General features: G+C 38.0%; 2 protein-coding genes across 3 annotated transcripts in view; both read right to left on the bottom strand.

Annotated features, from left to right (window-relative positions):
* The window catches only part of LOC133883016 (branched-chain-amino-acid aminotransferase-like protein 1), a 34,545-nt gene extending 19,590 nt beyond the window's left edge, over nucleotides 1–14,955 (bottom strand). The window contains exons 1-4 of one of the 2 annotated variants that reach the window (XM_062322193.1): nucleotides 14,660–14,955; nucleotides 13,479–13,577; nucleotides 12,687–12,758; nucleotides 5,113–5,205 (exon numbers count right to left, since the gene is read on the bottom strand). In XM_062322193.1, the coding sequence (XP_062178177.1) occupies nucleotides 5,113–5,205; nucleotides 12,687–12,758; nucleotides 13,479–13,577; nucleotides 14,660–14,755 (360 nt within the window). In that variant the 5' untranslated portion in view covers nucleotides 14,756–14,955. The remainder of the gene's footprint in view (nucleotides 1–5,112; nucleotides 5,206–12,686; nucleotides 12,759–13,478; nucleotides 13,578–14,659) is intronic. The other variant, XM_062322192.1, reaches the window with a different exon arrangement.
* A 1,621-nt stretch (nucleotides 14,956–16,576) lies between these two features.
* Nucleotides 16,577–22,218, bottom strand: LOC133852634 (uncharacterized). The gene is made up of 10 exons (XM_062289401.1): nucleotides 22,118–22,218; nucleotides 21,812–21,881; nucleotides 21,073–21,201; nucleotides 20,895–20,958; nucleotides 20,655–20,742; nucleotides 18,490–18,574; nucleotides 18,084–18,140; nucleotides 17,642–17,758; nucleotides 17,465–17,535; nucleotides 16,577–17,259 (listed from the first exon to the last, which is right to left on the bottom strand). Exons 1-10 carry the CDS (start codon nucleotides 22,216–22,218, stop codon nucleotides 16,734–16,736), a joined length of 1,308 nt encoding a protein of 435 aa, XP_062145385.1. The 3' UTR covers nucleotides 16,577–16,733.
* Nucleotides 22,219–26,931: the final 4,713 nt, after the last annotated feature.

Raw genomic sequence — 26,931 nt, 5'->3', positions numbered from 1 at the left:
TGTTCCCTCCACAAGTAGCGCAAAAGGCAACAAGGAACCATCTTCCACACGACCGCACTCCGAAAGCGACCACCTGTCCACCAAACTTTTCGCTTTTAGGTAAAAAAAAAAAAGAACAGATATTTCTTTTTCTTATTTTTCTTGAGGTTTGGGACTTTTTTAGATTTTTGAGAGGTCATGGGGCTTTTTCAAAATTTGAAGGAAGACTAGAGGTTTTTTAGAATTTTTGGGGGGCCAAGGGGTTTTTTTTTTCAATTTTTTTGAAGACTAAAAAGGGTTTTTTAGATTTTTGGAGGTAATGTAGGCCACCCCCCAAAAGCCTTAGGGGTTTAAGGGGGTGTTTAGCCACGCCTAAAAGCCATGAGGTGGTCGACTACCCCTCAATTCCTCCTCTCATTATTTTTTTTCTAAATTTTTTCTCCAAAATTGAGACAATCTAGGTGTTTCAAGTTTAAAATATGCACATGTAAGTCATGTATGCCATTTTGTTGTCCCTTTTTTTTTTGGTACAAGTAATCAAAATATCAGAAAAAAGTGAAAGGCCGACTCAGGTACATAAGTATACATGAGAAACACCCAAGTAGAAAAAGAAAAAAAGAACAAGGAAATCATGAAAGCTAATCACAAAGGGAGCTAAAAATGCAGCTGTCCAAGAATATAGAGTATTAAAAACTAAGGACATAAGTTGTGCCAATGTCCTCTCTCAGTCCTTGAAACATCTATCATTGCTTTCCCTCCAAAGACATCACAAAAGACAAGAATGCACTATCTTCCACATAGCAGCACTCTTAGAGCTATCACCCGTCCATCAACAAGCATACAAATCAACTACTCTTCTAGGCATAACCCAAGAAAACCCAAAACGACTGAAAAACGCGCTCCATAATGCATTTGGAACTCGTTTGTAAGTCACACAAGATTTGAGGTGGGAGACGACGCCAAGGTGAGTTTCTGGCATGATTTATAGTGTGAGGACAAGGCCCTAAATGAGTCTTCTCCAGATTTATTGGTATTGCTTGCACTAAGGATGCTTACGTAGCGGCTCACTTGGAGCTTTCTGGTGGTTACAGTTAGTGGAACATAAGCTTTGTTCGAGAGGCTCATGATTGAGATTTGAGAGGTAGACGTCTTCACCTCGTTTGTTAGTTTGTAGTACTCAGTTAGAGCAAGAAGGAAAGCTCCTTCTATAAGGTCCTTGTTTGTAATGGTGACATTCCATTTCTTTGGAAGAGTATTTGGCGGAACAAGGTTCCATTGAAAGCAACTTTATTTGCTTGGTCGGCGGCCCTAGGAAAGATTCTTACCATGGATAACCTTAAGAAGATGCATGTTATTATGATTGATTGGTGTTGTATGTGCAAGAGGGATGAGGAATCCGTAGACCATCTTCTACTACATTGTGAGGTAACCACGCCTCTCTCTCATGCACATAACGCCAAAGCCATTTCCCAAAGAGGGCACGGTTAAACATTAGCAAGTTCCGAACCCCCAACCCTCCCTCAGTGATTGGAAAACAAACCTTGGACCAACTTACCAAGTGTAATTTGAACTCTTCTCCTATCCCGCCTCATAAGAAATCTCGATAAATATTCTCGATGCGATTAGCAACACCTACAATGAGAGGAGAGAGGGACAAGATATATGTTGACAAATTGGAAAGCGTGCTCTTGATGAAGGTAACCCTATCACCCTTAGACAAGTACGTCCTTTTCCAACTAACCAACCGAAGCTTTATCTTTTCAATAACTCCATCCCAAATAAACTTGGCCTTATAGGAGACCCCAACGGAAGACCAAGATACTTCAAAGGCAAAGAAGAAACACCGTAGCTCAAAATGCTCACCAACTCATCCACATTCTCCACACTACCCACTAGAACCAATTCCAACTTAGTCAGATTTATCTTCAAACTGGAGACAGCTTCAAAGCATAAAAATAAAGCACACAGATAGTGAAGATGATCAGGCTTAACCCCACAAAAAACCGAAGTGTCATCTGCAAACAACAGATGTGAGATACCAACCACACCAGAGTGCCTAGAGCAAAAAAATCCTGAGAGAAGACCCCCATTAACAATGGCAAAAAGCATTCTACTCAAAGCCTTCACCACGATAACAAAGAGAAATGGCGACAAAGGATCACTCTGTCTCAAACCACGGGAGCTACTAAAGAAACCAGACGAACTTCCATCACCAAAACGAAAAAAAAAACGCACCGAAGAAATACAACGCGCTATCCAAGAGCACCATATCTGCCTGAAACCACACCTCCTCAACAAGTAAAATAAGAAATCCTTATTGACATGATCATATGCCTTCTCAATGTCAAGTTTGCAAAGCACCCCTGGCTCATCGGATTTCATTCCACTATCCAAACAATCGTTTGCAATGAAAATGTAATAAAGGATATCCCTACCTTGAAGAAAAGCATTCCGAGATTTCGAAATAATCTTCTCCACAAACTTTCTCAACCTATTGGGAAGAACTTTTGCAATAATCTTATAGACTCCACTCACAAGACTAACAGGCTGAAAGTCTTTACGATCAATAGCCCCAAATTTCTTTGGAATAAGAGCAAGGAATGTGGCATTAAGTTTTTTCAAACTTACTATTAGCGTGAAACTCATGGAACACCCCCATAATGTTAGCCTTGAGCACATCCCAGCAAGCTTGGAAGAAAGTCAGAAAAACCATCAGGCTTGACGCCTTATCACTGTTCATACCTTTCACCACCTTAAAAACCTCAACCTCCTCAAACAAGCTCTCTAAACCCAATGTATCCTCCATAGATATGGAATAAAAAACAAGGCTATCCAGCTTAGGTCGCCAGCTAAACTGTTCTGAAAAACAACCTATCATAGTATTCCACAACATGTTACCTAATAACAGATTGGTCAAAGGAGACTAAGCCGTCCACTTGCCAATGCTTCAATGGAGGTGTTTCTCCTATTCGAGTTAGCCATCCGATGAAAAAACTTCGTGCATTTGTCACCCTCTTTTAGCCAAAGAGCCATTGACTTTTGCCTACAACTAAACTCCTCCATTAATAAAGGTTTTTTCCAATTCACTGATAACCAAGGTTTTCCTCAACTTCTCTTCATCAACTAAAACTCTCACTTCCTCCAACTCATCTAGAACACGCAACTCCTCCATAAGAGATTTTTTAAGAAACTCCACGTTGCCAAACACATCTTCAAACCAGATTTTTAAATCAGCTTTTAAGGCCTTCAACTTCTTAGCCAAAATGAAAGTAATAAGAAGACCACCATTGCGGGGTCCACAAAACCTTCCGCCTTAAGCCACATAATCCAAACTTAAAAGATTTTTAGTCTCCCAGAGAACCACCACAATCAAGGAGAATGGAAAGTGTCCGAGCACAATCTATGCAGCCTTTTTTGAAAAGGATCAGAAAACTTAGCTTCCCAATCATGAGAGACAAGAAACCTATCAATTCTTGACCAACTTTTTGTCCATTTTAATGTCAAACATCTAATGGATGAGGTAAATTGCAAGGAAGTGATAGTTTGAGGGGGCTAAATGTTACAGAGTGATAGTTTGATGGTGCTTTTGCAAATGATAGTTTACGGCAATCTGGGCATTTCAAGTCCAAAATATGCACGTGTTAACGTCAATAGCTAATGGAGGGGTCATTTTGTAACGAAATGGTAGTTTAAGGGGGTCAAGTATCACTAATGGTAGTTTGGGGATAAGTGTGAATGAGGTGTCAGTTCATGGGAGGTACGTGTATTTTCCCCAGGTAATTTTTTCTTAGGGATTGTATTTTGCAAACCCTAGCCATCACACCCCCTTCCCCCTTCAGCCTCTCCTATCGACGCTCTTCACAGCAACATCGTGATCCTCATCCTGCATGATGTTGTACCCAACCTCGGTTTCCACCATTTCATTTGGTGCTAGTTACATCAATGGTGATCCAGCCCCAATCCAACCAAGAAACCAACACCCATTAGTGTTGATGCGGTTTGGTAGCCGTGTTTTAGCCGATTTGTTCTAGAAGTGATTACTAGTGGCCAACCACCCATCAGTTTAGCTGTCAAAAAAAAAAATTATCAAATTTAACAACACTACCTATAGTAAATTCCATTCCATATTTGTGTGAAATTTTACTCCAACTGAACTCATACATCAAAATCCAAGATTATCCCAATCCTAATTTGTAGTTTGGCCTCATAGGTCTAGTAAAATGAAAGTAGCTTCAGTGTCTCTCCATATCCAATTGAATTATTCAAGAATCATGAACCATGTGATGAAGTTTCAAAATGATATCAGCCAAATTTGTAAACACCATGTCAGAGCTAATGAACCTAGCCCCATGAGTCACCAAAATTGCCTGGTCTGAGGATGTCCAAACAAAATTAAGGAAATTGATTCCATGAGAAAGTTACAGAAAGTTCTAGAAAAATATCGTTGGAGAGAGAAAGTAAAGATAGAGAGTACAAAAGCTTCAATATCTCTCCACTGTGCATCAAATGGGGGGACGGTTTTGTGCGATGTCTTTTTGCTGTGCCTCAGATGGGGTCCATCAGATGCGCGGTTGTTTTTTACTGTGCACATGACCTCTTTTCCCTTTTCAGCCCAGGGAAAAAATCATTTGAAATATATATATATATATATATATATATATATATAATTTGGCACCAAGATGCGCCATTTTGGGAACTAATGGCAGCTGTTTTAGCGAGACACTGACCGAAGGATTACATTAACCATGGTCTGAAACTTTAGGGACTCAATTGATAAATTAAAAAAAAAAATGATAAGTAATAAGCCAATCTCATTAAAAGCATAAGGCGCCCCTTAGTATACTGAGAGTATACAAAAGGAAACGCCTAACTAGAAAAACGAGTAAGAAAATCAAAAAAGCTAAAAGATAAGGGGAACACATAAGCCGTAGTCCAAAGATACAGAGTGTGATCGAAGGAGAAGGAGGATAAAAGTTCCTCAAGGGTCTTAAGGACCAAATTGACAACTCACAAAAATTTAGAGGGACAAATTTGTAGTTTAGCCCGAGTTATATAACAAAAGGAATTATTGGCTAATATCATTTGCAGATTACGAGGCAAATGACCAGTAAATAAATTGCACAAGTATCTTACCAAAATATCAAGAGGATTTCTTATCAATATAAAGTGCTTTCCTTTCTTCATCAAATCATTCGGCAAACCACACAACCGTTGTTTTGCAATATGCTGTAATCAGTAAAAGTAATGATAATGTTATGAAAATCATAAATTCGAAATTGAACTATTTTAGGTGTCAAAGCATTGTAAATTTTCGAAATGCTGTAGTTTAACTGGAAACTAAAGAAATATCTAAAGGTAATAAGAATTGTAACATTCTATGATCCAAAATTGACCAGAAATGACTCAGACCTTTCTCTATCAAAAGTCAACAGATAATAATCTCTTTATTTTTTATTTTTGATAAGTAATGTCAACTCATTAATAAAGCACAGAGGGGCGCAATCCTAATACACAATTAGTATATAAGAGTGCCCCTAATATGAACGAACAGAAAATAAATTTAAAAAGTCTACAATATATATTAGAAACTTGAAAAACTAGTAAAGGTGATCTAACAAGGAAGATTTTATTTATTGGAAATATATGGTGTTAGAATATTAATGTTCATATAATCAGTTCTACTATTTGAGATGCAACAAAAGGATGATCTAATGGATAGATTATTAATGCAACTACAACAGAAGACTCTCATTCCAAGTATGAGTCTTGTGCGGCACAACTCTATCCGAAAGTGGTTGATAAGAAGTCTATCTCATCCGGTCTCATCCAGACTCCTGGTTCTAAGCTAGAGTCCTAAGTCTAATTGTATGCTAAATAGATGGGAGTTAAAGAGTCCTACTTTCAGTATGTATAGGAGTCTTAATCTATTATGATCAGCGTGTATAGGAGTCCTAGTCTATTATGCACTCTTGTAATTCTCCTATAAATATTCAATGAATGCTCAGCTATAGAGTAAGGTTTTACAGCCTAATATATTTGTTCTATCATGGTATCAGAGCCAAATCATCGACTAACGTCGTGATCCATGGCTTCCGACTCTGAATCCTCTGCCACATCGGCAGCTTCTCATGCTTCACAGCAGCCCCCACCACCCGTTCAGCCCCCTGTTATCTTTTCAGTCCCAAATATGAACCATAATCTCAGTATTAAACTTACCAAAGGCAACTTCATGGCCTGGCGAACTCAGATTCTTGCGTATATCAAAGGCCAAGACGCTTATGGCTTTCTCAATGGTTCTTCTCCACCGCCTGCCTAGACGATTCCCAATCCCAGCACTATTGCCGGAGCACCAGCCACCGTTGTCAACCCAGATTTCCTCGCTTGGAATCAACGGGATCAGATGATCCTTGGTATTTTAATTTCTACACTGTCCGAGCCCTATGTCGTCCATGCAGTCGGCTCTCCCTCGGCTTCTTCTCTCTGGAACACGCTGCTCACCATGTTCGCTTCTCAGGCCCGTGCTCGGGTCATGCAAATTTATTTCCAGCTCGCAACGGTCAAGAAAGGCAATAACTCGATCACCGAGTACTTTCAGACCATCAAGACACTCAGTGATACGCTTGCAGCCGCCAGACAGCCTCTCAATGATTTTGAGAGCGTATCCTTTCTCCTTAAAGGACTCGGCTCCGAATATGATCCTTTTGTGACGTCGGTCACAACCCGAGTCAACCCACTGTCCTTTGATGAACTTTATGGCCACCTCCTTGCTCACGAGATGCGCCTCGAACAACAAATCCCGATCATTGATGTTCCCCAACCTGCTGCACACATCACCACCCGCAATTCCACCTTTCGCAGGCGAGGCTTCCGTGGTCGTGGCGGTCGTCATAACAACCGGGGCCGCGGGTCTTTCAACAGCAACAGAGGCCGCGGTTCCTACTTCTCCCCGGATGCAGCTTCTTCTCGGCCTTACTGCCAGATTTGTGCCAATCCCGATCACACGACAGTTCGTTGTTACTACCGTCAGGAACAACCCGAGGCTTCCCAACAGCACGAGTCATACCAGCCATCCAATCCACAGGGTTATTACTCCTCCCCTGTACTACCAGCCGAGGACCTCTGGTATCCTGACACCGGTGCAACTCACCATCTCACCGGATACCTTCAGAATCTCAATTTAGCTCAAGAGGCATACCACGGCCAGGACCAAATTCGCATAGGTGATGGAACAGGTTTGAATATTTCTCATACTGGTACTGCACTTCTTCCTTTGTCTCGTCGTAAGTTCTTCTTAAATCAACTTCTGCACGTCCCTTCTATTTGTAAAAACCTTTTGTCCGTTAGAAAATTTGCCCTTGACAATTCAGTTTTCTTTGAATTTCATTCTTCTTATTTTTTGATCAAGGACAAATAAACCGGGATGCTTCTTCATCACGGGCAACTTAAAGATGGCCTCTATCAATTGCTTCCTTCTCCATCCAGTTCGTCGTCGTCGTCGTCAATAAATCAAGCTCTTGTTGGTGAACGCACCACTCCGGCCTCCTGGCACAAGCGCTTAGGTCATCCAGCTTTTCGCACCGTTCAGTGTGTCTTGTCTCAGTTTAAACTTCCAGTTATTTCCAATAAGGCCCAACTTTTTTGCTCTGCATGTGCTGAAGCAAAGGGTCATCAATTGCCTTTTTATCCAACTATCTCTAAAGTTTGTAAACCTTTACAGTTAATTCATTCTGATGTATGGGGACCATCTCCTACTATTTCAATTAATGGAAATCGTTATTATGTTTTGTTCATTGATGTTTTCACTCGATATACATGGGTTTTCCCTATTCAAGCAAAATCTGATGTCATGCCCACTTTTCTTCAATTTCAAATCATGGTTGAACGTTTACTTAATCATAAAATTATAAGTGTTCAATCTGACTGGGGTGGTGAGTATCGTAATCTTCATCAATACTTTCAATCTGTGGGTATTACTCATCGTCTCTCTTGTCCTCATACACATCAACAACAAGGATGTGTAGAACATAAACACAGACATCTCATCGACACCACTTTGGCATTGCTCACTGACAGCCATCTTCCCCAAAAATATTGGGATGAAGCTTGTCTTACATCCTGCTACCTCATTAATCGCATGCCAACTCCCTTGTTACATCATCAATCTCCCTTTGAAAAACTTTTCCATACACCACCCGACTACAATTTCCAAAAAATCTTCGGATGTGCATGCTATCCAAATCTTCGTCCCTATAACTCTCACAAATTTTCTCCTCGCTCAAAAGAATGTGTCTTTCTCGGGTATAGCCAAAATCACAAGGGTTATAAATGTCTCCATCTAGAATCTAACCGGATGTACATCTCTAGAGATGTCATCTTTCATGAAGACCGGTTTCCCTTTTCCAAGGTCTCTCCTATTTCCGAGTCTCCCAGTGTTCCTCTTCCTATTGTGCTTCCTCCCTCATTGTTTCCTCCTCCTTCTACCACTATATGTCCTCCGGCCTCTCCTCCAATTTTATCTTCTTCTCCTTCTCACTCCCTGTCCACCCCTGATTCTTCCACTCATTCTCCAGCAGTTTCCAGTATGCCTTGTTCCACTTCCTTTGCAGATCAGCCTCCTGCTCGAATACACTCTATGAGAACTCGGTCCATGAACAACATTGTGCAGCCACGGCAACTAACAGATGGTCGAGTTAGATATCCAGCTCCTCAAGCCTTAGTGACAGTAGCTTCTCCGGCCAGTTGTGAACCCACATGCTACTCCAATGCTGCCCCTATTCCAGAATGGCGAAATGCTATGCAAACCGAGTTCAATGCACTTCTTCAAAATCAGACTTGGTCACTTGTTCCTCCTCATCCTTCTCATAATATTGTGGGATGCAAGTGGGTTTTTAAACTTAAAAGAAAGGCTGATGGCTCCATAGAAAGACACAAAGCTCGCCTTGTAGCAAAAGGGTTTCATCAATAGGCTGGGGTGGATTATGGAGAGACTTACAGCCCAGTTGTGAAGCCTACAACAGTTCGGACAGTCCTCTCTCTAGCCTACTCAGCCGGCTGGCCCATGAAGCAAATTGATATCCAGAACGCGTTTCTCCATGGGTTTCTTTCTGAAGATGTTTTTATGGTGCAACCACCAGGTTTTGTTCATCCCATTTTTCCTAACCATGTGTGCAAACTCAAAAAGGCCATCTACGGCCTCAAACAAGCCCCACGAGCCTGGTTTTCAAGACTCAGTGACAAGCTAATTCAACTTGGCTTTGTGGGATCAAAAGCGGATACTTCCCTTTTTCTCTATCGCACTGAGACAATAACCATGTATCTTCTTATTTATGTTGATGATATCATCATCATAGCCTCAGATCCGGCTGCTATTACCGAACTTCTACAACTTCTAAGTGCAGATTTTGCTGTCAAAGACCTAGGTGATCTCCATTATTTTCTTGGTGTTGAAGTCCTAAAGATGGATTCGGGTCTGCTGCTCTCTCAGAAACGGTATATCATGGACCTTTTGAAGAAAACTAATATGCATGAAGCAAAACCGATCACCTCTCCAATGGCTTCCTCCTCAACTCTCTCGGCATTCACAGGTGATCCAATGGACGACCCATCTCTCTATCGAAGTACGATTGGCTCATTACAGTATCTCTCTCTCACTCGGCCTAACCTAAGCTATGCAATAAATCGTGTATGTCAATTCATGCTTCGTCCGCTCCAGCCACATTGGCAAGCTGTCAAACGAATCCTTCGGTACTTGAAGCATACAATTTCTCATGGCCTTCTTCTTCATCGCAACTCTCACAATACCTTACAAGCATACTCCGATGCTGATTGGGCCGGATGTTCAGATGATCGCCGCTCTACAGGTGCCTATTGTGTCTACCTTGGCTCTAATTTAATCTCCTGGAGTTCACGAAAACAACCGACAGTTTCAAGATCCTCCACTGAGGCCGAATACAAAGCAGTTGCAAATACCACAGCAGAACTTCTTTGGATACGTGCACTTCTTCAAGAACTCGGGATTGGACAGTCTACTCCACCAATACTTTGGTGCGACAATATTGGAGCCACCTACATGTCGGTCAATCCAGTCTTTCATGCACGTACGAAACATGTGGAGATCGATTTTCACTTTGTCCGTGACCGAGTTGCTAATAAATCCTTAGTGGTTCGGTTTGTTCCAAGTTCGGATCAGATTGCTGATGTTCTTACTAAGCCCCTTGTTTCCGCCAAGTTTCAAAACTTTTGTTACAAGCTCAACGTGCGATCTCCCCCGTTGATCTTAAGGGAGGATATTAATGCAACTACAACACAAGACTCTCATTCCAAGTATGAGTCTTGTGCGGCACAACTCTATCCGAAAGTGGTTGATAAGAAGTCTATCTCATCCGGTCTCATCCAGACTCCTGGTTCTAAGCTAGAGTCCTAAGTCTAATTGTATGCTAAATAGATGGGAGTTAAAGAGTCCTACTTTCAGTATGTATAGGAGTCTTAATCTATTATGATCAGCGTGTATAGGAGTCCTAGTCTATTATGCACTCTTGTAATTCTCCTATAAATATTCAATGAATGCTCAGCTATAGAGTAAGGTTTTACAGCCTAATATATTTGTTCTATCATAGATAAATGCATTACTATCATTAGAACATATTTTTCTTCTAATGGATTTTAAATATATTTGGGATGCACCATAAGATGATCTAATAGATAAATAAATGAATTACTATTATTAGAATATTAAAAAAAAAAAAAAAACCAACTTCATTTTTCATTATAATAAAATAATAATTACCATCATCAAATTAACAACCTTTTTCTTCAATCTACTATTATCAACACGGAGTGGTCTATGTATAGATCCATTTTCCAACCGATTGAGATAATTTTTTTCTTCTTCTTAATCACTGGAAATTGATGGAAGTGTTTACACTGAGAATACTTTTACATCACATTTCCCGGCCACAATATGTTGATAGATCTTTTTTAACTTTTATAAAGGTGCCCTTATGTTTATCATGTAAGCCAAGCATCAATGAAACACAAGTTAACTTGGGTATTAAAGCGACCACACATTGGCAGAGGGACCAAGATGGGTGCTAGTAGACATCAGCCCATTTAACACCACCAAATAGGTGACTCTTCTTGATCCATCTCCTAAACTAATTTTTGTGACAGACAGACTTCCGTTATTAAAGTATTAATCTGATGTATAGAAAAAAAACAAATTAAATGCCTTTGAATGAGCATTTTTCACATCTGAGACTTTCACCACCTGGTCCGAATTACAGGTGGACAGTGGCAGCAACCTTTTTTTTTATAAGTAAAGCATATTCAAAAAGCGCAAAGGGGCGCAACCCATAGTACACAGGACGTATACATGAAGCCCCTAATTCAAAGAAAAAAGAGAGCACCTATCTATAAATTCAAAATAAGAACACTCATGCAACCTTTTAAGGCAATCCAAGATTAATATAATGCCCAAGCATTAAATTACACATGTTGGATGATGCCAAGGCCACTTGGCCCCTTGTATATACTTGTTTAGCAAAGCATGAGTTTTATTTGTATGTTTCTTGGTATTAATTAACAGCTGGTTTTTAGTTTTATCTAGCCAGGGAAGTTTTATAATTTTAGGATTTCTGACTATGAGCTATAGTTGGGTCCATTATGTCATATTAGGGGTTTATCATAATAGTGGACCTCATTATTTGTAATATTAACATCTCTATAGTTTTGATTTGATAGTCTCAATCCGTCAAGTCCATGGAGTCCAAATAGCCCACATTCATGGTTGTTATGGTTTTATAAGAAACATTTATGAGAATTTTCAGCAAGAATACTTTTGAGGATTATGTGATGCAACCCTATCCTTATGACGTTGAGGAACCAAAATGTGATGCTTAGTTCTATCTTCTCCTCCTTCCTATTTTCTTTTCAATTTTCCAGCAATTTTCCAGTAATCTCCAACCAATACTAGATCAGATTTTATGCCAATTCTTTCCCTAAAACCCAACTTTTAAAACCCTCACCCACCAAATAGTCTTGGGTACGTTTCACTGCATCCAGATCAGCCCCTGATTTTAGCCTTTCCTCGGCATATTTCAACCCCAAAATTCATTCATTTTCTTACCCTATTGTAAACCCTAAATTCTCTAACTTTGTTTCCCAGCTTTTTCCCACATTATAACCCTAACCGTTGCTACCCCTGAACCCCAAAAATGTATCTGCCAGTAGTTTCCAAAACCCTGAAACTTTGAAGCTTCAAACCGCAATATTTTCCCTAAGGTCTGGTATCAAATAATCCCATAAACATCCTATGCCTGCTGTTCTACATCAATATGGCTAAAAAAAATGTTGATCTTGCATATATTATCTTGTAATAGTTGGTCTGTCAACTACATAATATATTTGTATAGTTAGTTTGCAAACTATGAGATCTTTTCTTATTCTTTTTCTGGATAGCTTTTGCCCATTCTTAAAGAAGAAGTCAAATCACACTAAAAAATCTTTGAATTGATCAAAGAATTGATTATCTCTAGAAAATTATGATTCTTTGTATTAACAAAAAGGCATGTTCATGGAAAATTAGTAGCACAACAAAATAGTAATGTTAAAACAAAAAAGGAAGTCATATCATACCAAATCTAGTCAATATATGAAATTTTTTGATTACTTATGCATTCTAAATTAATCATGGAAAAGCTTGTTGTTACCTTACAAAATCGATACTTCTTTCTTCCTGGGGCAAAGATGACCTCTTTGACAACTTTATTTCCTTCTGATTCCTACTCCAATCAAATAACTTGAATATCATTTCATGCAAGAGAAGAGAGAACATGATGTATTTTGAAAATAAATGGCAATCATTAAAAACATAGAGAAAATTGAAGAAAATCTAAATCTAAGATATTAAGATGCAACATGTCGGTTATCAGATCAGATAAAAATAATAGGACACAATCAACAGTTAAAGGAAATAAAGGAAGATCTGCCATAGATCATGATAATCCAATAAAAGCAAATACACATTCTCCAACCTAAAGTTATAATGAAAGAAAGATCAGGAAAAACTTCTCTGTAGACCTCAACTTGTCCTGTATTTGACTTTTCAACTAAATGAATTTACTGTTAAGAATTACTTATCAAAATTTAATGTTGAGAATTCCAATTAGTATGACACTAAGAAAGGAAAAAAAAAAAACACACATTTTGATGCACTCACTCTCCTTATAAAAATTAAGACTTTGTTTGACCAGTGTTGTTGTTGGTCATACGACATATACAGAAAAGTAAGCTGATGTAGGGTAATTTGCTGACCTACAGCAATCTTAAATGTCATTTTCTTTTTCTTTCAGTTCCATGTAGATCCTAGTTTTTATATCACTCATGGTAGTCAAACTCTTTTCTTCAATGTAGCCAAATCTAACAAGTGCAAAAGGATGCATTGTTCAATGCACAAAAATCTCCGAGTCTCAATACAATACGTAAGTGCTCCATCAACATACCATTTTGGAGAGTAGCTCCTCCCTGTAGGGCCTATCAAGGCCTGTAACCCGTACGAAATTTGCATAGAGGGGTTCATCAAGCACTTCCATATCGTTCCGCTTAAATAAAGCAAAAAAACAAAAAAACATAACAAAAAAATTGATAAACAAGTACATGAGTAAAGAAGAAAGTGTGTCCTAATTCTTCAGTAAGAAGGAAATAATTTATCAAAAAAAAAATACGAATGTTGGCTATATGTGAGGACCCAATAAAACATGCTCACGAGGCAATCTCATAGTAACTACCATTACTTACCAGTCCAGATCATATCTAATATAATACAGCAAGACGCATAATCAGAAACGAAGAAGAAAGAGTGCAACATCAAAAGCACAACATAGATTTTTTAAAAAACAATATATATTCTAAATCAATTCAATATAGACAATCAAAAAAATCTCATAAATATATACTAGTAACCTTAAATTCTTGAAACATCAATTTCTTCCCAGTCAACTTGCAATAATCCTATCACACAGTTATTAATTTTTTTTTATTTTTTTTTTATAAGCCTATCACACAATTATTCATAAAAAGGAAAACAGAAGTTTGAATTTCTCTAATCAGGAATTTTTTCAACAATACTAAATCCAGATGTCAAAAGACAAATTTGTACTAAAAACCCACCAAAGTATCAATTGTTTGTAAGGAATCCAAAGTAGCCTTCATTATGTTACACCAGTAAATCATAATCAAGTTGCAAAACAATGTCAAACCCAATTGTCTAGTGCACAAGGCTGATAACCCCGACATATAAACAAAAACAAAAATGTTAGCAGTAACTTAATATATTAACCCAATTCTTCAAAAATTAGCAACAACAAAAAATAAAAATAATAATAATAATAATCTTTGGAAATGCAGAACATTAATCACTTATCATCCCACTGCAAGGAAAATGTTGCAGTCCAGAAAATTCACCTACACTCAGTTGGACAGGTGAGAGAAGGCCCTCACAAAAACAATTTAAAAAAAAAAAACAACAACAACAACAACAAAGAAAAACCACCTCCCAACCAACACATAGCAAACAATACACAAAATTCAGTGACTTCCTTTCCCTATTGGCTTATTCTTTTTCAAGCAGCCAAACAGACAGTTCGCCACCAAAAAAAAAAAAAAAAAGTGCTAGAAAGGCAACCTGCGCAAAAGAATACATGAGACTGGTACTGAGGGATCTTGGAGCAGACCACGAGTGAATCACCTCCGCCTCCATCTCCTCCTTTTCCTCTGCCATTTGCTGATGATGAAATGCTGTTTGAAAGAGCGAAAGATATGGTTCCTTCACTGTGTGCCGTGGTTTTTTGAAAGGACACGCAATGCAGATTGATTGTGGGGGATGCAACTTAAGACATTCTCCGTGTCAAAGCCAAAGGGCATGCCATTGCCAGCATGAATCCTGATGCCCTCTCCGGTCATAACGGCTAAGCTTCGTCAAGTTGGCCAATACAATGATGACATTCAAGCATTCAAGAATATAGTATTGGCCTGACACCATTAAAAAAGATAAAATATATATAAAAAGAAAATAAAATGATTGTCTACTTGACTGCTTCCTGCGTTCTCAAAAACAATTGAGAAATAATTCAGAAAGTTTGTCTAATCTTTTTACCTTCTTAAAAACAATTGTCTCCGTTGATCCTTAGATGGACAAATTACTACTTTATTTCTAATATTTTACAATTGTATTAAACAGATTCTAGTCTTTCTGACTTTGAGACATGTCCTACGTGTCAATTCCTTACTCGTCTTCAAAGAAATAAAGTTTTAAATTCGTCATTAGATTTTTGAGACTTACATTGGGTCCACAAATCAATGATGAATTTAAAAATGAGATGGATAGGAGATTAGCTGTGTCCCAAAAAGTACGGCCAACCATTTAATAAAAACAGTTAGATGTAAATATAGATCTACATCACAATCAATCGTTGATTAAGATGTAACAACGATGATGATTCAATCCTTAGTAAAATAATAATTTTATTCTCAAAATATAAAAAATAATTGTTTTTAAAAAAATAAAAATAAAGAAGAGCAATCACTCTCAAATAGGGATACTGTGAGAGTGATCAACTACTCTTCTTTAAGGGAGGTCGTCACTCCTATGAAAACATATCCCCCTTTACCTTGTTAGGTAAGGCCGAAGGGTGGCCTCTTTTTCTTTATTTTTAATTTTTAAATTTTTAAATAAAATTATAATTTTATAACATATTAAATCATCAATTATATCATGCGTCAATCAATGGTTGATTGTAATATACATCAAATATGCCTTTAGCATTTTCCATCAAAATGGCTGACTAGATAATCATTTTGGACAAAAAGTAATTTATTTCACGAATCTTTTAAGATATTTATAAATAATATCACACGGGACAAGTTTAATGTGACTATTAATCTTAAGGACCATAGAGTAATTTTTCACGATCATTTTTTCACCTTGGTCATTATGTGTCTTTTTGCTACTTTGGACTTTGGAGTGCCCGGCATAGTGTTTTCTACTTTATTTACAGAACTGACCAACTTTTTCAATTAAAAGAAATAAATATTAGCTTAATATTTCTATCCCAATTTCTGCTTTGGTCATATCAAACGTCCAATCCAATTTCGTTTTCAACCAACTGTTTTGCCACTTTGCCGAAAGAAAAGTCTTGGATCGGATTGGGTAACTCGCATCGCACCCTCCCCACCACCCTGATGGAGTGATGGGTATTGCCAAGCTGGTAATCACACTAGTCTTGTCTAATATCTGCCTTTAATCAGTGTATATGGACCTTTAATACTTCGTACATCTGCATTGGCTGCAATTATCCGCTCAAATTATAGTTTTTTTTTTTTTAATTGTATTTGCGAGAAGTTTGATGAAACACATCTATTAAAACAGATGCTTAGACAACCCAAAACTTGCTCAAGGGAGTAAGCCTCCTCAAAAACCTCTTGTAATTTCAGTCGAAAGACTTGTTCGGGACGGGCAATTACAGAAAATCCGGATCCTTGACACAAAGATCAAGGGATGTTGTCTTATAGTGATGGAGCACGTGTATGAGAGAAAGGAGCAGAAAACAACAATTCAAGATCTCCGGTAAGTAATAAGATATTGGTATCCCATGATGTAACAAAGCAACAGACGAGAAATGCAACAAAAAATTTCTTTCACGTGAGTGGGAACAAGCCAAAAAGCCCCACATGTGAAAGAATTAAAAAATTAAATGAAGTTATTTACATGAGAGAACAAGTAGTCGTACTTGGGATCTATCATACGACTGCATGTAAGGAAGCAAATTGATTGGCTTATGTGTTTCAGTTAGGTCTGTGATGGTAATGTCAGCTTGGCCTACAAGAGAAAGAAACTGATTAAACGTATTAATATTACGAATAACAAAAGCAATATAAGCCATAGGGCCTTCCCTTGAGCCAGAGTTTGAAGTGCCATCACAATCAGCACTAGGATTCCCTTGATTACCACCGTTGACTTTACTATCAAATCCATCACAGTTGTCATCAGCAATCCCTTGATTAATACCATTCACTTTACCATCAAATCCATCACAGTTGTCATCAGCATTCCCTTGATTAATACCATTGACTTTACCATCAAATCCATCACAGTTGTCATCAGCATTCCCTTGATTAATACCATTGACTTTACCATCCATTGATTTATTCTGGTTCAAAAGAATGGAAAGTACTCGAACAAGATGCGGGAGACATACTGGATCATATATTATGTCTGCACCTAAACTGGAGAACAAGAAGGGAATAGGAATAGCATTAATTTCATTATCTAGATAGTTGATAAAAAGAACCGGAAAGTTCCATATTATCTAGACAGTTGACTTAAAACAATCAAATTCAATTGCCTTCTATTTGACATGGCAAAACCTTGGAAATTGGAAGATTGTCTGCATAGTCACAGGACACTCAGATAATTGAGTTGAATACTCACACAACATCAGGCCTCAAGTCTTGGAGCTCCTTTTCTGATGCAGATTCCCATGGCAGATGAATGCATTTTACCTGATATTTACAATTTGTTTCAGCTTCAACTGCTATATAATCCTTTAGTATGTGACCAATATGATCAATATAATAAGCCATTCCTTTCGTCATGACCAGGACTCACCATATTTGGATCTCCAGTAGTTCTTTCTGGCCCATCAGTTTCAATGCTCAAATTGTTGGACTCCAAATTAACTTTCAGGTTCATTAAGGTCGACAGGTCACCATCAGTTAACGTCACCTATATCAAATACAAAATGTTTGAAGGTGATCAACCAAGTAGAATGTTTAGATAACGTGTCTACATTAAATAAGTGATTTGATAGATGAGAAAATAATAATAATAAAAAGCAATTAAAATTACACGCACCACTTGGGGAAAGAGAAAACTATGTTTACCTTTTCAGTAAGATAACAACTCAAGGTTTGCAAAGTAAGAAGTTAATTTTTGAGGAAGTTATAACATAAAGAAATTTTCAGCAGACTTTTAACAAAGTGGGCAAACAGTCATAAAAGGAGATAGTCTTCCAACATATATTCATGGGGTCTGAATTTTGAAAACATACCTTTGACGCATTCACATGAGCAAGACAAATGCCAACCAACCCAACACCTGAACCAACCTGGTTTCAAATCTTTGGTAAGCCAAAATATGCAATATATATGGTCCAGAAAAATGTAAAGCAAAATTTAGCAGTATCCAAGTGAAGAAAAAAAAAAAAGACTAGAAATATGCAGTTCAAGTTTATAATACAGATAAGAGGGGAAAGTCAATTAAATTACGATATAAAGCCTAAATCATGATTTAAATTTTGTCTCAGAGATTTAGTAGTAGATGCAACCCAAGCAAGACCTCATTGTTATATCATTCATGATTGAATTAATGAAGAGCTTCTTTTTTTTTTGACAAGTTAAGAGAGCATAATTTGTAGTTTAAAATAGATTAAACAAAATCTTGAACATGGAGCTTACCTCAAAACATGATTTATTAGAGAATAATTCTGGAAAAGAAAGTATGAATTCTGACAAAAAAAGACTGGAAGGCCAAACTGAACATCTGCATAGTCCAAGCCATTACTAATTTAAATTAGTCTAAAATGTTAATGCAACTAATTGAGAAAACTTTTATTCTCTAGCCCAAAAAAACTGAAAAATAGCAATGCAACTGAAGCTAGGTTCAATATGTATGACAGCAAAACTAATCACATTGCCAAATGCTACAAAATATTATTTTCAAGTAGCAAGACACCATAAAAACATCGAAAAATGCCTCTCCAACTTTTTTTTTTTATAAGTAATAAACTGGTCTTATTAAAAGCGTAAGGCGCCTCTAAGTACACCGGAAGTATACAAGAGAGAGCACCTAACTAGAAAGCGAAAAACAAAGCAGCCACAAAAAGAAAGAAACCCAACAAACCCTCAAAAACCCAAAGCACACCCTTCTACACCACGTGAGCCTTGCATTTCCTATGCCGAGAGGACACGCTTGCATCACCATAATTAATGGAGCTTACCACAAAATCTCTTTCCTACCTTTGGTCTTCAGCCGCGCAACCTTAACTTCCCGAAGAAAGTCTTCTTCAAAGGCATCCATAATCGCCAAGGACGGATCCTCATCCTCAACATGATCCATCTCGCAGTCCAAAGCCAAGTTGGGAGGAAGAACACCCAAAGGGTAAGGGAACTCTCCATCCTCCCCATCCCAGATCTTATCACCCTGCTCCCACACAACCACCTCCCCAGATGGACCAAAACCTACTAGCCACTTGTGAGATTGGGCAAACCATTCACCCTGAAATCTTCAAAAACATCTCCTCTCGAAGATACACCTACCTCTATGGAAGACGACAACAGAGGAGGGGCACCAACATCCCTCATCTTCACACCCACAAACTGAGCCGAAGAGAGAGGAGACCCACCTACTCCACTCGGGAGAAGGAAGCCATGCCAAAGAAGGCTAGTCAAGGGAGTCTTACTGACCGTTCCCCCACCAGGCTCCGACAAGGGCTGGGCACCAAAAGGCAGCGGCATCGGAGCACGAATCGTCGTCAAGGCCTCGTCAATCAAAGAAGCGTCCAACTGGTCTCCTCTTCCTACCTTCGATCTACAGTAGTATCTCAGCACCGATTTGGACTCCAATGGGTAGATAGGAGCCCCACTCTCCGATGAAAAGCGGAGCCTTTCACCCAAAGCAGCCGCCCCGAAGAAGTGGAGCCGAAGGAGTCCCCTACCGGAAAAGACCCCTCAATAGCCAAGTCTACCTTAACAGCCGAGTCAACCCCCAAAAAGAAGGCTAGCGCAAAGGGAAAGTTGATATTTAGGACCTGGTTTACTGAAGCTGAACTGACCTAATTAGCATAAGCAAGTAATATATAGGCCATAGACAAACCACTAGTGGCAGGATAATTGAAACCTTCTTCAAAAGATTAACCTGTCAAGCCCACATCTCAATTCTTTCACGGAATCGTTAAAATATGATATTACAAATTCTGTCAAATAGCACATTCTTCTTTACCACAATTCCCCTTTATAGCACCTCCATACACAAATTTACATCGTACCAGCACCATAAGCGATTATTCCCAAAGTATGAGAAGGATTGATTTGTCGACCAGCCAATTTCAAATTAAAACCCAATTGACTACTATAGCAGAAACTAAATCCATGTTCATTAAAAGTAATAAGTATTCATATGAATAAATACAGAGGCAAGATTTTTTGCTGTGACTTAATTTTGAAAAGAAAGAAAGAAAGACAAAAGAGGGGAAAAAACAAAAAAAAAAAAAAAAAAGTAGGCAGGCTTGCAATTAGCTACCTGGTTTTTTTTTTTTTTTCCTCAACATCCAATAATCCTTCTTACCAATAATAAACAATAACAAGAATTCAGAGCATAAGTAATGTCTAAATGATTTGCCAGAAAATCTCTTCATAGCTCCAACAGATGCAATAGGGTAAACGCAGGAAATGGTCTCACAAAATGACAGAGCAAGTCCAAATTCACTATGATTGAATATGCTTTTCATAAATTTTGCAGTTCGATATTTGTTTAAATTCAAGGGGTCATACTGAATAATTCTTCAACAACTTAGTTTTGCAGATATCACCTTCAAGATAGAGACATCAATAACAAAGATTACCCAGTATCTCCTTCAAGCATGTTGAGTGAACATTGTAGTGGGACCACCAATCTCTTTGAGTTAGGACAACTTGGGAGTTCAAAACAACCTAGAAGCACCAAAAATCAACTAAAGATAAGTTGAAGCAAATAAAAAGCAACAACTATCAAGTTCAAAACAACCTAGAAGCACCAAAAATCAACTAAAGATAAGTTGAAGCAAATAAAAAGCAACAACTATCAAATGATAAAAAATAATTACCATCAGGAAAAAGATACGAAATGCATTTGCAGACCCTCGCATTTCCTTTCACCAAATTATCATCCTATCAGATAAACAAATTTGTCAGTCAAGTTCAAGCAACAGATCTAAAAAAAAAAAAACAGAAACTATTCAACGGGCAATTTAATTAAGCAACCCCTGTATTCACAAACTATACCTTCAATGATATCATGTAATAAGCATACTGTTCATATAATTCATCCAAAACGACACCATGGTTCAGCTCAACTTCAGTTATAAGCTTCTTTAGAAAACTCTTCAAGTAAGGTACATGAAATTTTCCACCCTGCATTGAACATTCAACTGAACAAAGCTTTATAGCAGAGGAACAATCAAAACAAGGGATTTGTTTGGTTGCTGAGGAAATGTAGGACAAGTAGAAGATTAATAGTCTGAATAAATATTGATCTGTTATTGAAGAGTACAAAAATTACACGTCCAGTCTACCAAGCCTAACACAACTACTTAATTCCTTTGACTTCGCGATATACAGAAACCAAAATGACATTAAACATATCTTAATCTTTGAAATAAGGGTTAGAAAAAGGTAGGGAAAGGGGGGGGAAACCATTTTCTTCGAGCTTCAAAAACTATCTTCCCTGTTAGCTAGTCAGACCTAAACATCAATTAAGAAAAATCAACAAGAAACCAATATGGGGACTTCAGGAAACTTCAGTGCCCTGAAACTTAAGTACAAATTCAAAAGAGAAAGGAAAAAAAAAATCTTGTGCCTAATTATTTCCTTTTCTTTTCCCTCATTTTCTCACCAACCAAACAAAGCTTAACACCTAAAGTATCATTCCCATACTAACAACTAAGCCAGAAAATCCCACAACCCATAAACAGACTACACTTTCTTATTTAAACGCACGAAATAGAGAATAGAGAATTCTTACACCTTTGCTTACGCAATGGTCCCAAATGAACCTCTGCACTCCCTCGGTAACCGACCCTCCACCGCATACCCTACAATTCAACAAACCAACACATTCACACAACACCAAGCCATTAAAACAAAGAACATGAACATGTATCCAATGCACTTAAGCTACGTGTGCCACAATTTGCTAAAATGTGCCGGTGCGTGCAGTTGGGGACTAAGCGGTTATCTCAATTGACTTGAGGACAAGGAAGGGGAATATTATCGCGTTGTGTGCTAACATGCACCGTATACGAGTATGTCAAAGTGAGCCGACGAGTACCTGGCCAAGGTGACCAAGGAGTCGGTGGGTTCCATGGCAAGAAAAGCTGAGAGCAGGTAGAGACATGGAGGGGCGGAGGGATCGAGCTCTTGGTCCGCCATGGTCATTCACGGTTAGGGTTTTTTGGGTTTTACGGCTCCAGAGGGAGATTCAGGAAGAGGAGGCCTATTGCGGCGGGGGGTTTGGATGGTGGGGAAAGTGGTGACAGATCCATTTTTTTTCTTTTTTCTTTTTCTTTTTGTTAAACACATTTTTGCCTACCCACCATATCCCACTCCTATCCTACAATTGCATACGTGGACCAATGATATTATTAAAAAAATATGAGTCTCACAATACTCTTTTTATTATCTCTCACATCATTGGTCTATATATGTTATGGTGGGATAGGAATAGAATCCTAGTGGGTACCCAAGCATTTCCCTATGGTTTAACTCTTTTATTTTTTACTTCATGTGATTCATTTCATATCGCAAATGTTACATTGCTTTTGGTTAAAGACGGAGATGATACATTCGTCCAAATTTCCATTCAAAAACTAGCGATTATCCACGTCAGAGCTACTAAACACACTTAAAAAGTCGACACCTATCCTAGATAACACGTAAGTCACCACATCAGCGCTATGTCACTGCCATGTGCAATGGTGGGATATGAGTGGGATCCTAGTGGGTACCCAAGCATTTCCTTATGGTTTAATTCCTTTATTTTTTACTTCATGTGGTTCATTTCGTATCGCAAATGTTACCTTGCTTTTGGTTAAAGACAAAGATGATACATTCGTCCAAATTTCTGTTCAAAAACTGGCGATTGTCCACGTTAGCACTACTAAACACACTTAAAAAGTCAACACCTATCTCAGATGACACGTAAGTCACCACATTAGTGCTATGTCATTGCCATATTTTTTTAAAAAAAGAAAAAAAGAAAGAAAGAAAAAAAAGGCCATCCTCTTGGCCAGTTTGAGGGTGGCCGAACAACCTTGTGGCTCTTGGGGGTGGTTTAGCCACTCCCAGATAGTGAGAGGAAAAAAAAAAAAAAAAAAAAGTTTTGGTGGGTTTGGTCCTTAGGGGGTGGTTTAACCACCCCCAAGAGGCAAAGAAGAAAAGAAAAAAAAAAAATAGGGGGTTTGGCCTTAGGGGTGATTCGGCCACCTCAGGCTCCATTTTTTCTTTGGGGTAGCCAAACCATTCCCAGACCGCCCAGGAAAGTGTCTGAGCCACCTCTTCTTTTATTTTTTATTTTTTAAAGCTTTTAAAATAATAATAATAAAAATAAAAATATGGTAGTTATATGGCGCTGATGTGGCAACAAGTGGCATATGGGACAGGTGTCGACCTTTTAAGGGTGTTTAATGGCGCTGACATGAACAATTGTTAGTTTTTTTATAGAAATTTGGACGAATGTACCATTTTCATCTTTAATAAATAAACAATGTACAATTTGCGATACGAAATGAATCACATGGCAAAAAAATGAGTCAAATCATGCAAAAAATATCTTTTAAAAAAAAATGAGAAAAAACAAATTTTGTTAATTTTTCTTTTAATTTTTAAATTTGGCCACTCTTAATTTTTATGTATACCTTTATTAATTTGTTTTCAATTTGAGTTTTTTTTTTTTAATTAGTATTATTTTTTTACTAAGGATATTTTTGTTATTGGGAAAATATTGATAATTTTTAATAATTTAGAAGAGATATTATTATCTAAATTAGAAATTTAGAGAGATTATCAATTAAGTGGATAATTGGAGGAGTACGTGAAGCTTTTATTCTTTTTATTTATTTTTCGTGATTCTTCAGGTTATTCCATCTGTTTTTATGGGCATGTTTGATAAGTTACCGAACATAACACAGTGTAATGATGTTACTGCTCACGTACTTTTTTTTTTTTTTTTTTTCCATATTTTTATATTTTCTACCACCAATTAACATCAAAATATTTTTACTTTTTATATCACATCAATAATTTTTTATTACTATTCAAATAAAAAAATTCACTACAATACAAATTTTTTTTACTTTTTTATACAAATTATTTTTATTTTATATCATATCATCACTTTTTTCTAATTTTAAAACTAATAATCCATTATTTTGTTCTGTTTTATCATGTACACATTTTTGCCAAACAAATTCTATATTTCTATGACGTGGCTCTAAGCTCATGACAACAGCCAGGTCATTAATAACACGTAAGTGGGCTAGGGCCTAGGCCTTGCTTCCTACTGCCTTTACTTGTTGACCACATGTCTTCGTCCTCCTCTGCAATCTAATAATTCATCTACCCTGATTGAGAAAGCATGATAATTAACAAAAAAGGAATGCTCATGAATTCTAGGTGTATAGGAATCCTAGCCTTAAGGAACAAAAAGGTTAATTAAGAATTTGTTAAGTTTACCTGATTGCCACATCTATAGAGTTTTATTTTGCATAAAAAGATTCTAATATATTAGTGCATCTATATATATAATGACATGATCAGGTAAATTTAACTTTACTATAGACCAACAAAAAAAATGATTGTTCATGATATCATAATTGAATAGATTAGGAAAGATCAGTAATATTGATCAAGAATGAAGCTCGATCTTAATTATATATCACAAGAACATTCCTGAATTTTATTAAGAAAGTAATTAATATATAATAACTAATACTTTAATTAATTGATCATCACAGTAATTAATTACACTACTGAAATAAATCGATTGCCCGTATAGCCACTGTCTTCGATATATATATGCCCAAACAAAACATTAACTACAAATAGGGGTCAATTGTAGAATTGCAAATTAAGAATTATAAAAGGAAATAAACTATCTTTATATATGTAATTCCGATAGTTTACAATAGAATCAATAGCCCTAATTACCTTAATCGATCTTGAATATTTTTACCTGATCGAAACCCTAATCATATCTATCCTTCTACACAACAATTAATAGAACAATATGTTCCATAATACAGAGCAAGAAAATCAAAACTGGCCCTAACTTTACTTAATCCTCAATCTTTTCCCAAGAAACCCTAATCATATCCATCCTTCTACACATGTACAGCAAGAGAATAGAGTCGTCTGAACTAGCCCTAACATTAATAATCTAGAATGTTTTTCCATGCATGCAAGAAAACAAATTAAAAGATCGATGAAATCTTGATCAACCCTAGATAGGTCATGAGCCTTTTGACACGAACGGCCCGACCCACATCATCCTCGGCATTAGGCGCACATGCATCTTGGAGTGATCCCATGGAGTGGGCGTTGGTGATGAGGCGGCGGACGAAGACCCATGCGAACATCGTACGCCATTCGAGTCGTCTCGTCGTTGAGGACCTCCCAGGCGTTGGTGATGAGGCGAAGAGCACCTGGCGCCGCAGGCGAGCAGAACCTGTCTGGGTGCACCAGCTTCACCAACTTGCAGAAGGCGTGGGAAATGGCATCGCCGCTGAGAGATGGGTCAGCCTTCAAGCCGAGAAGGGCGTAGAGATCGGGCTGCCCAAACTTGTTCCTCTTCGTGGCCTCGTAGTGGACACGGAAGACGGCGTAGTACCTGTCGACGCTACCAAAGAAGGGATCAAGAATCTTGGCCGAACTCGCAAGATCGAAGGCCTCTCTTACTTTGCCCTCCATAAATTTCTCCTGGGCGTAGTCAAGCATCACATCTGTCATCGCTTCAAACAAGAACAAGATCGAATGGGAGGAAGAACGCAAGAGCAAGAACAAGAACTGTGCAATATAAAGAGGGTTTCTTTTTCTGGGCAAAGCGTGTTAGTCAAGTAAGAGAGTGCCCGGTGACCCCGCTGACCCCGCTGACTTTTGCTTTCCGTAGTGGAATAGGGCACGCTCGTCTCTCATTTGCCCTAGCTGGCGAATGCCCACTGCCCAGTGTATGTAAAATAGCCGTAGAGGGAGATAGCCTCAAGGCATTAGAACTAAAAAACGCGTTTTAGCAAGTGCCCGCATGCCCGAGATTTTCACTCGTCTCAATTTTACCCTTGGCAAACAAACGTCCCAGCCAAAGAGAGTCGGTGTATTGTTCTTATCAGAATTAATTAGGAAACCCAATCGATATCTGATAGGCTACAGATAGTCGGTTTAGGATACTCCAAGTCGAAATAGGAAATCCCAGCCAAAGAGAGTCGGTGTATCCGTGTATAAACAATCACACCAACCCTAGCCTACGCCTTCGATCACTGCAACACTCATTTGATCAGTACTCTTTCTTGGCCATTTCTAATGAAGATCAGCATGATAATGCATCCCAATATTGTTGGTGAACATGGGATAAAAAAAGTTCTTCATGTGCCCACACGACCAAGAACCAAGCTTGTGCGTAACAAGAAGATCAGGAGGTCGTGTCTTGCCTCTTTTATCAAAAGCCTAGGGCTTACCCAGGAAGAGTTAAACGAGAAGATCAGAAAGTTGAAGTATTCAAGGGACTACTCTTTCTTGTTCTCTGATGATCATGAGCAAGCTGAGAAAATCAAACCTTATTTTCGTCGGGAAAAGGTTGAAGCTTTTGGCCACAACAAGAAGCTTAAGGTCGGTGCTCAAAACTGCTCTCAAGAATATGTTCATCATGTCAAGCAAAGCCATAACCGTAAGAGCGAAAGGAAGAAAGTTGAAGATTTCAACCATAACTACAAGGCTTCTTTCCAGGCAAACCATACATACAAGGTTACTAAAAAGTGTTTGCCAAAAATTGCCCATCATCGTAAGCATGAAATGCCATGCAAGTATCGACGTGTTCGTGAAGCTAGGGTGGAATTGGGTCATATTAGAGAGATGTTTTGATACCAATATTGATCG

This window comes from Alnus glutinosa, chromosome 12 (assembly GCF_958979055.1).
Source record: "Alnus glutinosa chromosome 12, dhAlnGlut1.1, whole genome shotgun sequence".
Classification (NCBI taxonomy): Eukaryota; Viridiplantae; Streptophyta; class Magnoliopsida; order Fagales; family Betulaceae; genus Alnus; species Alnus glutinosa.
The sequence above is the reverse complement of the archived record's forward strand: the minus strand, read 5'-3'. Positions and strand labels throughout refer to the sequence as shown.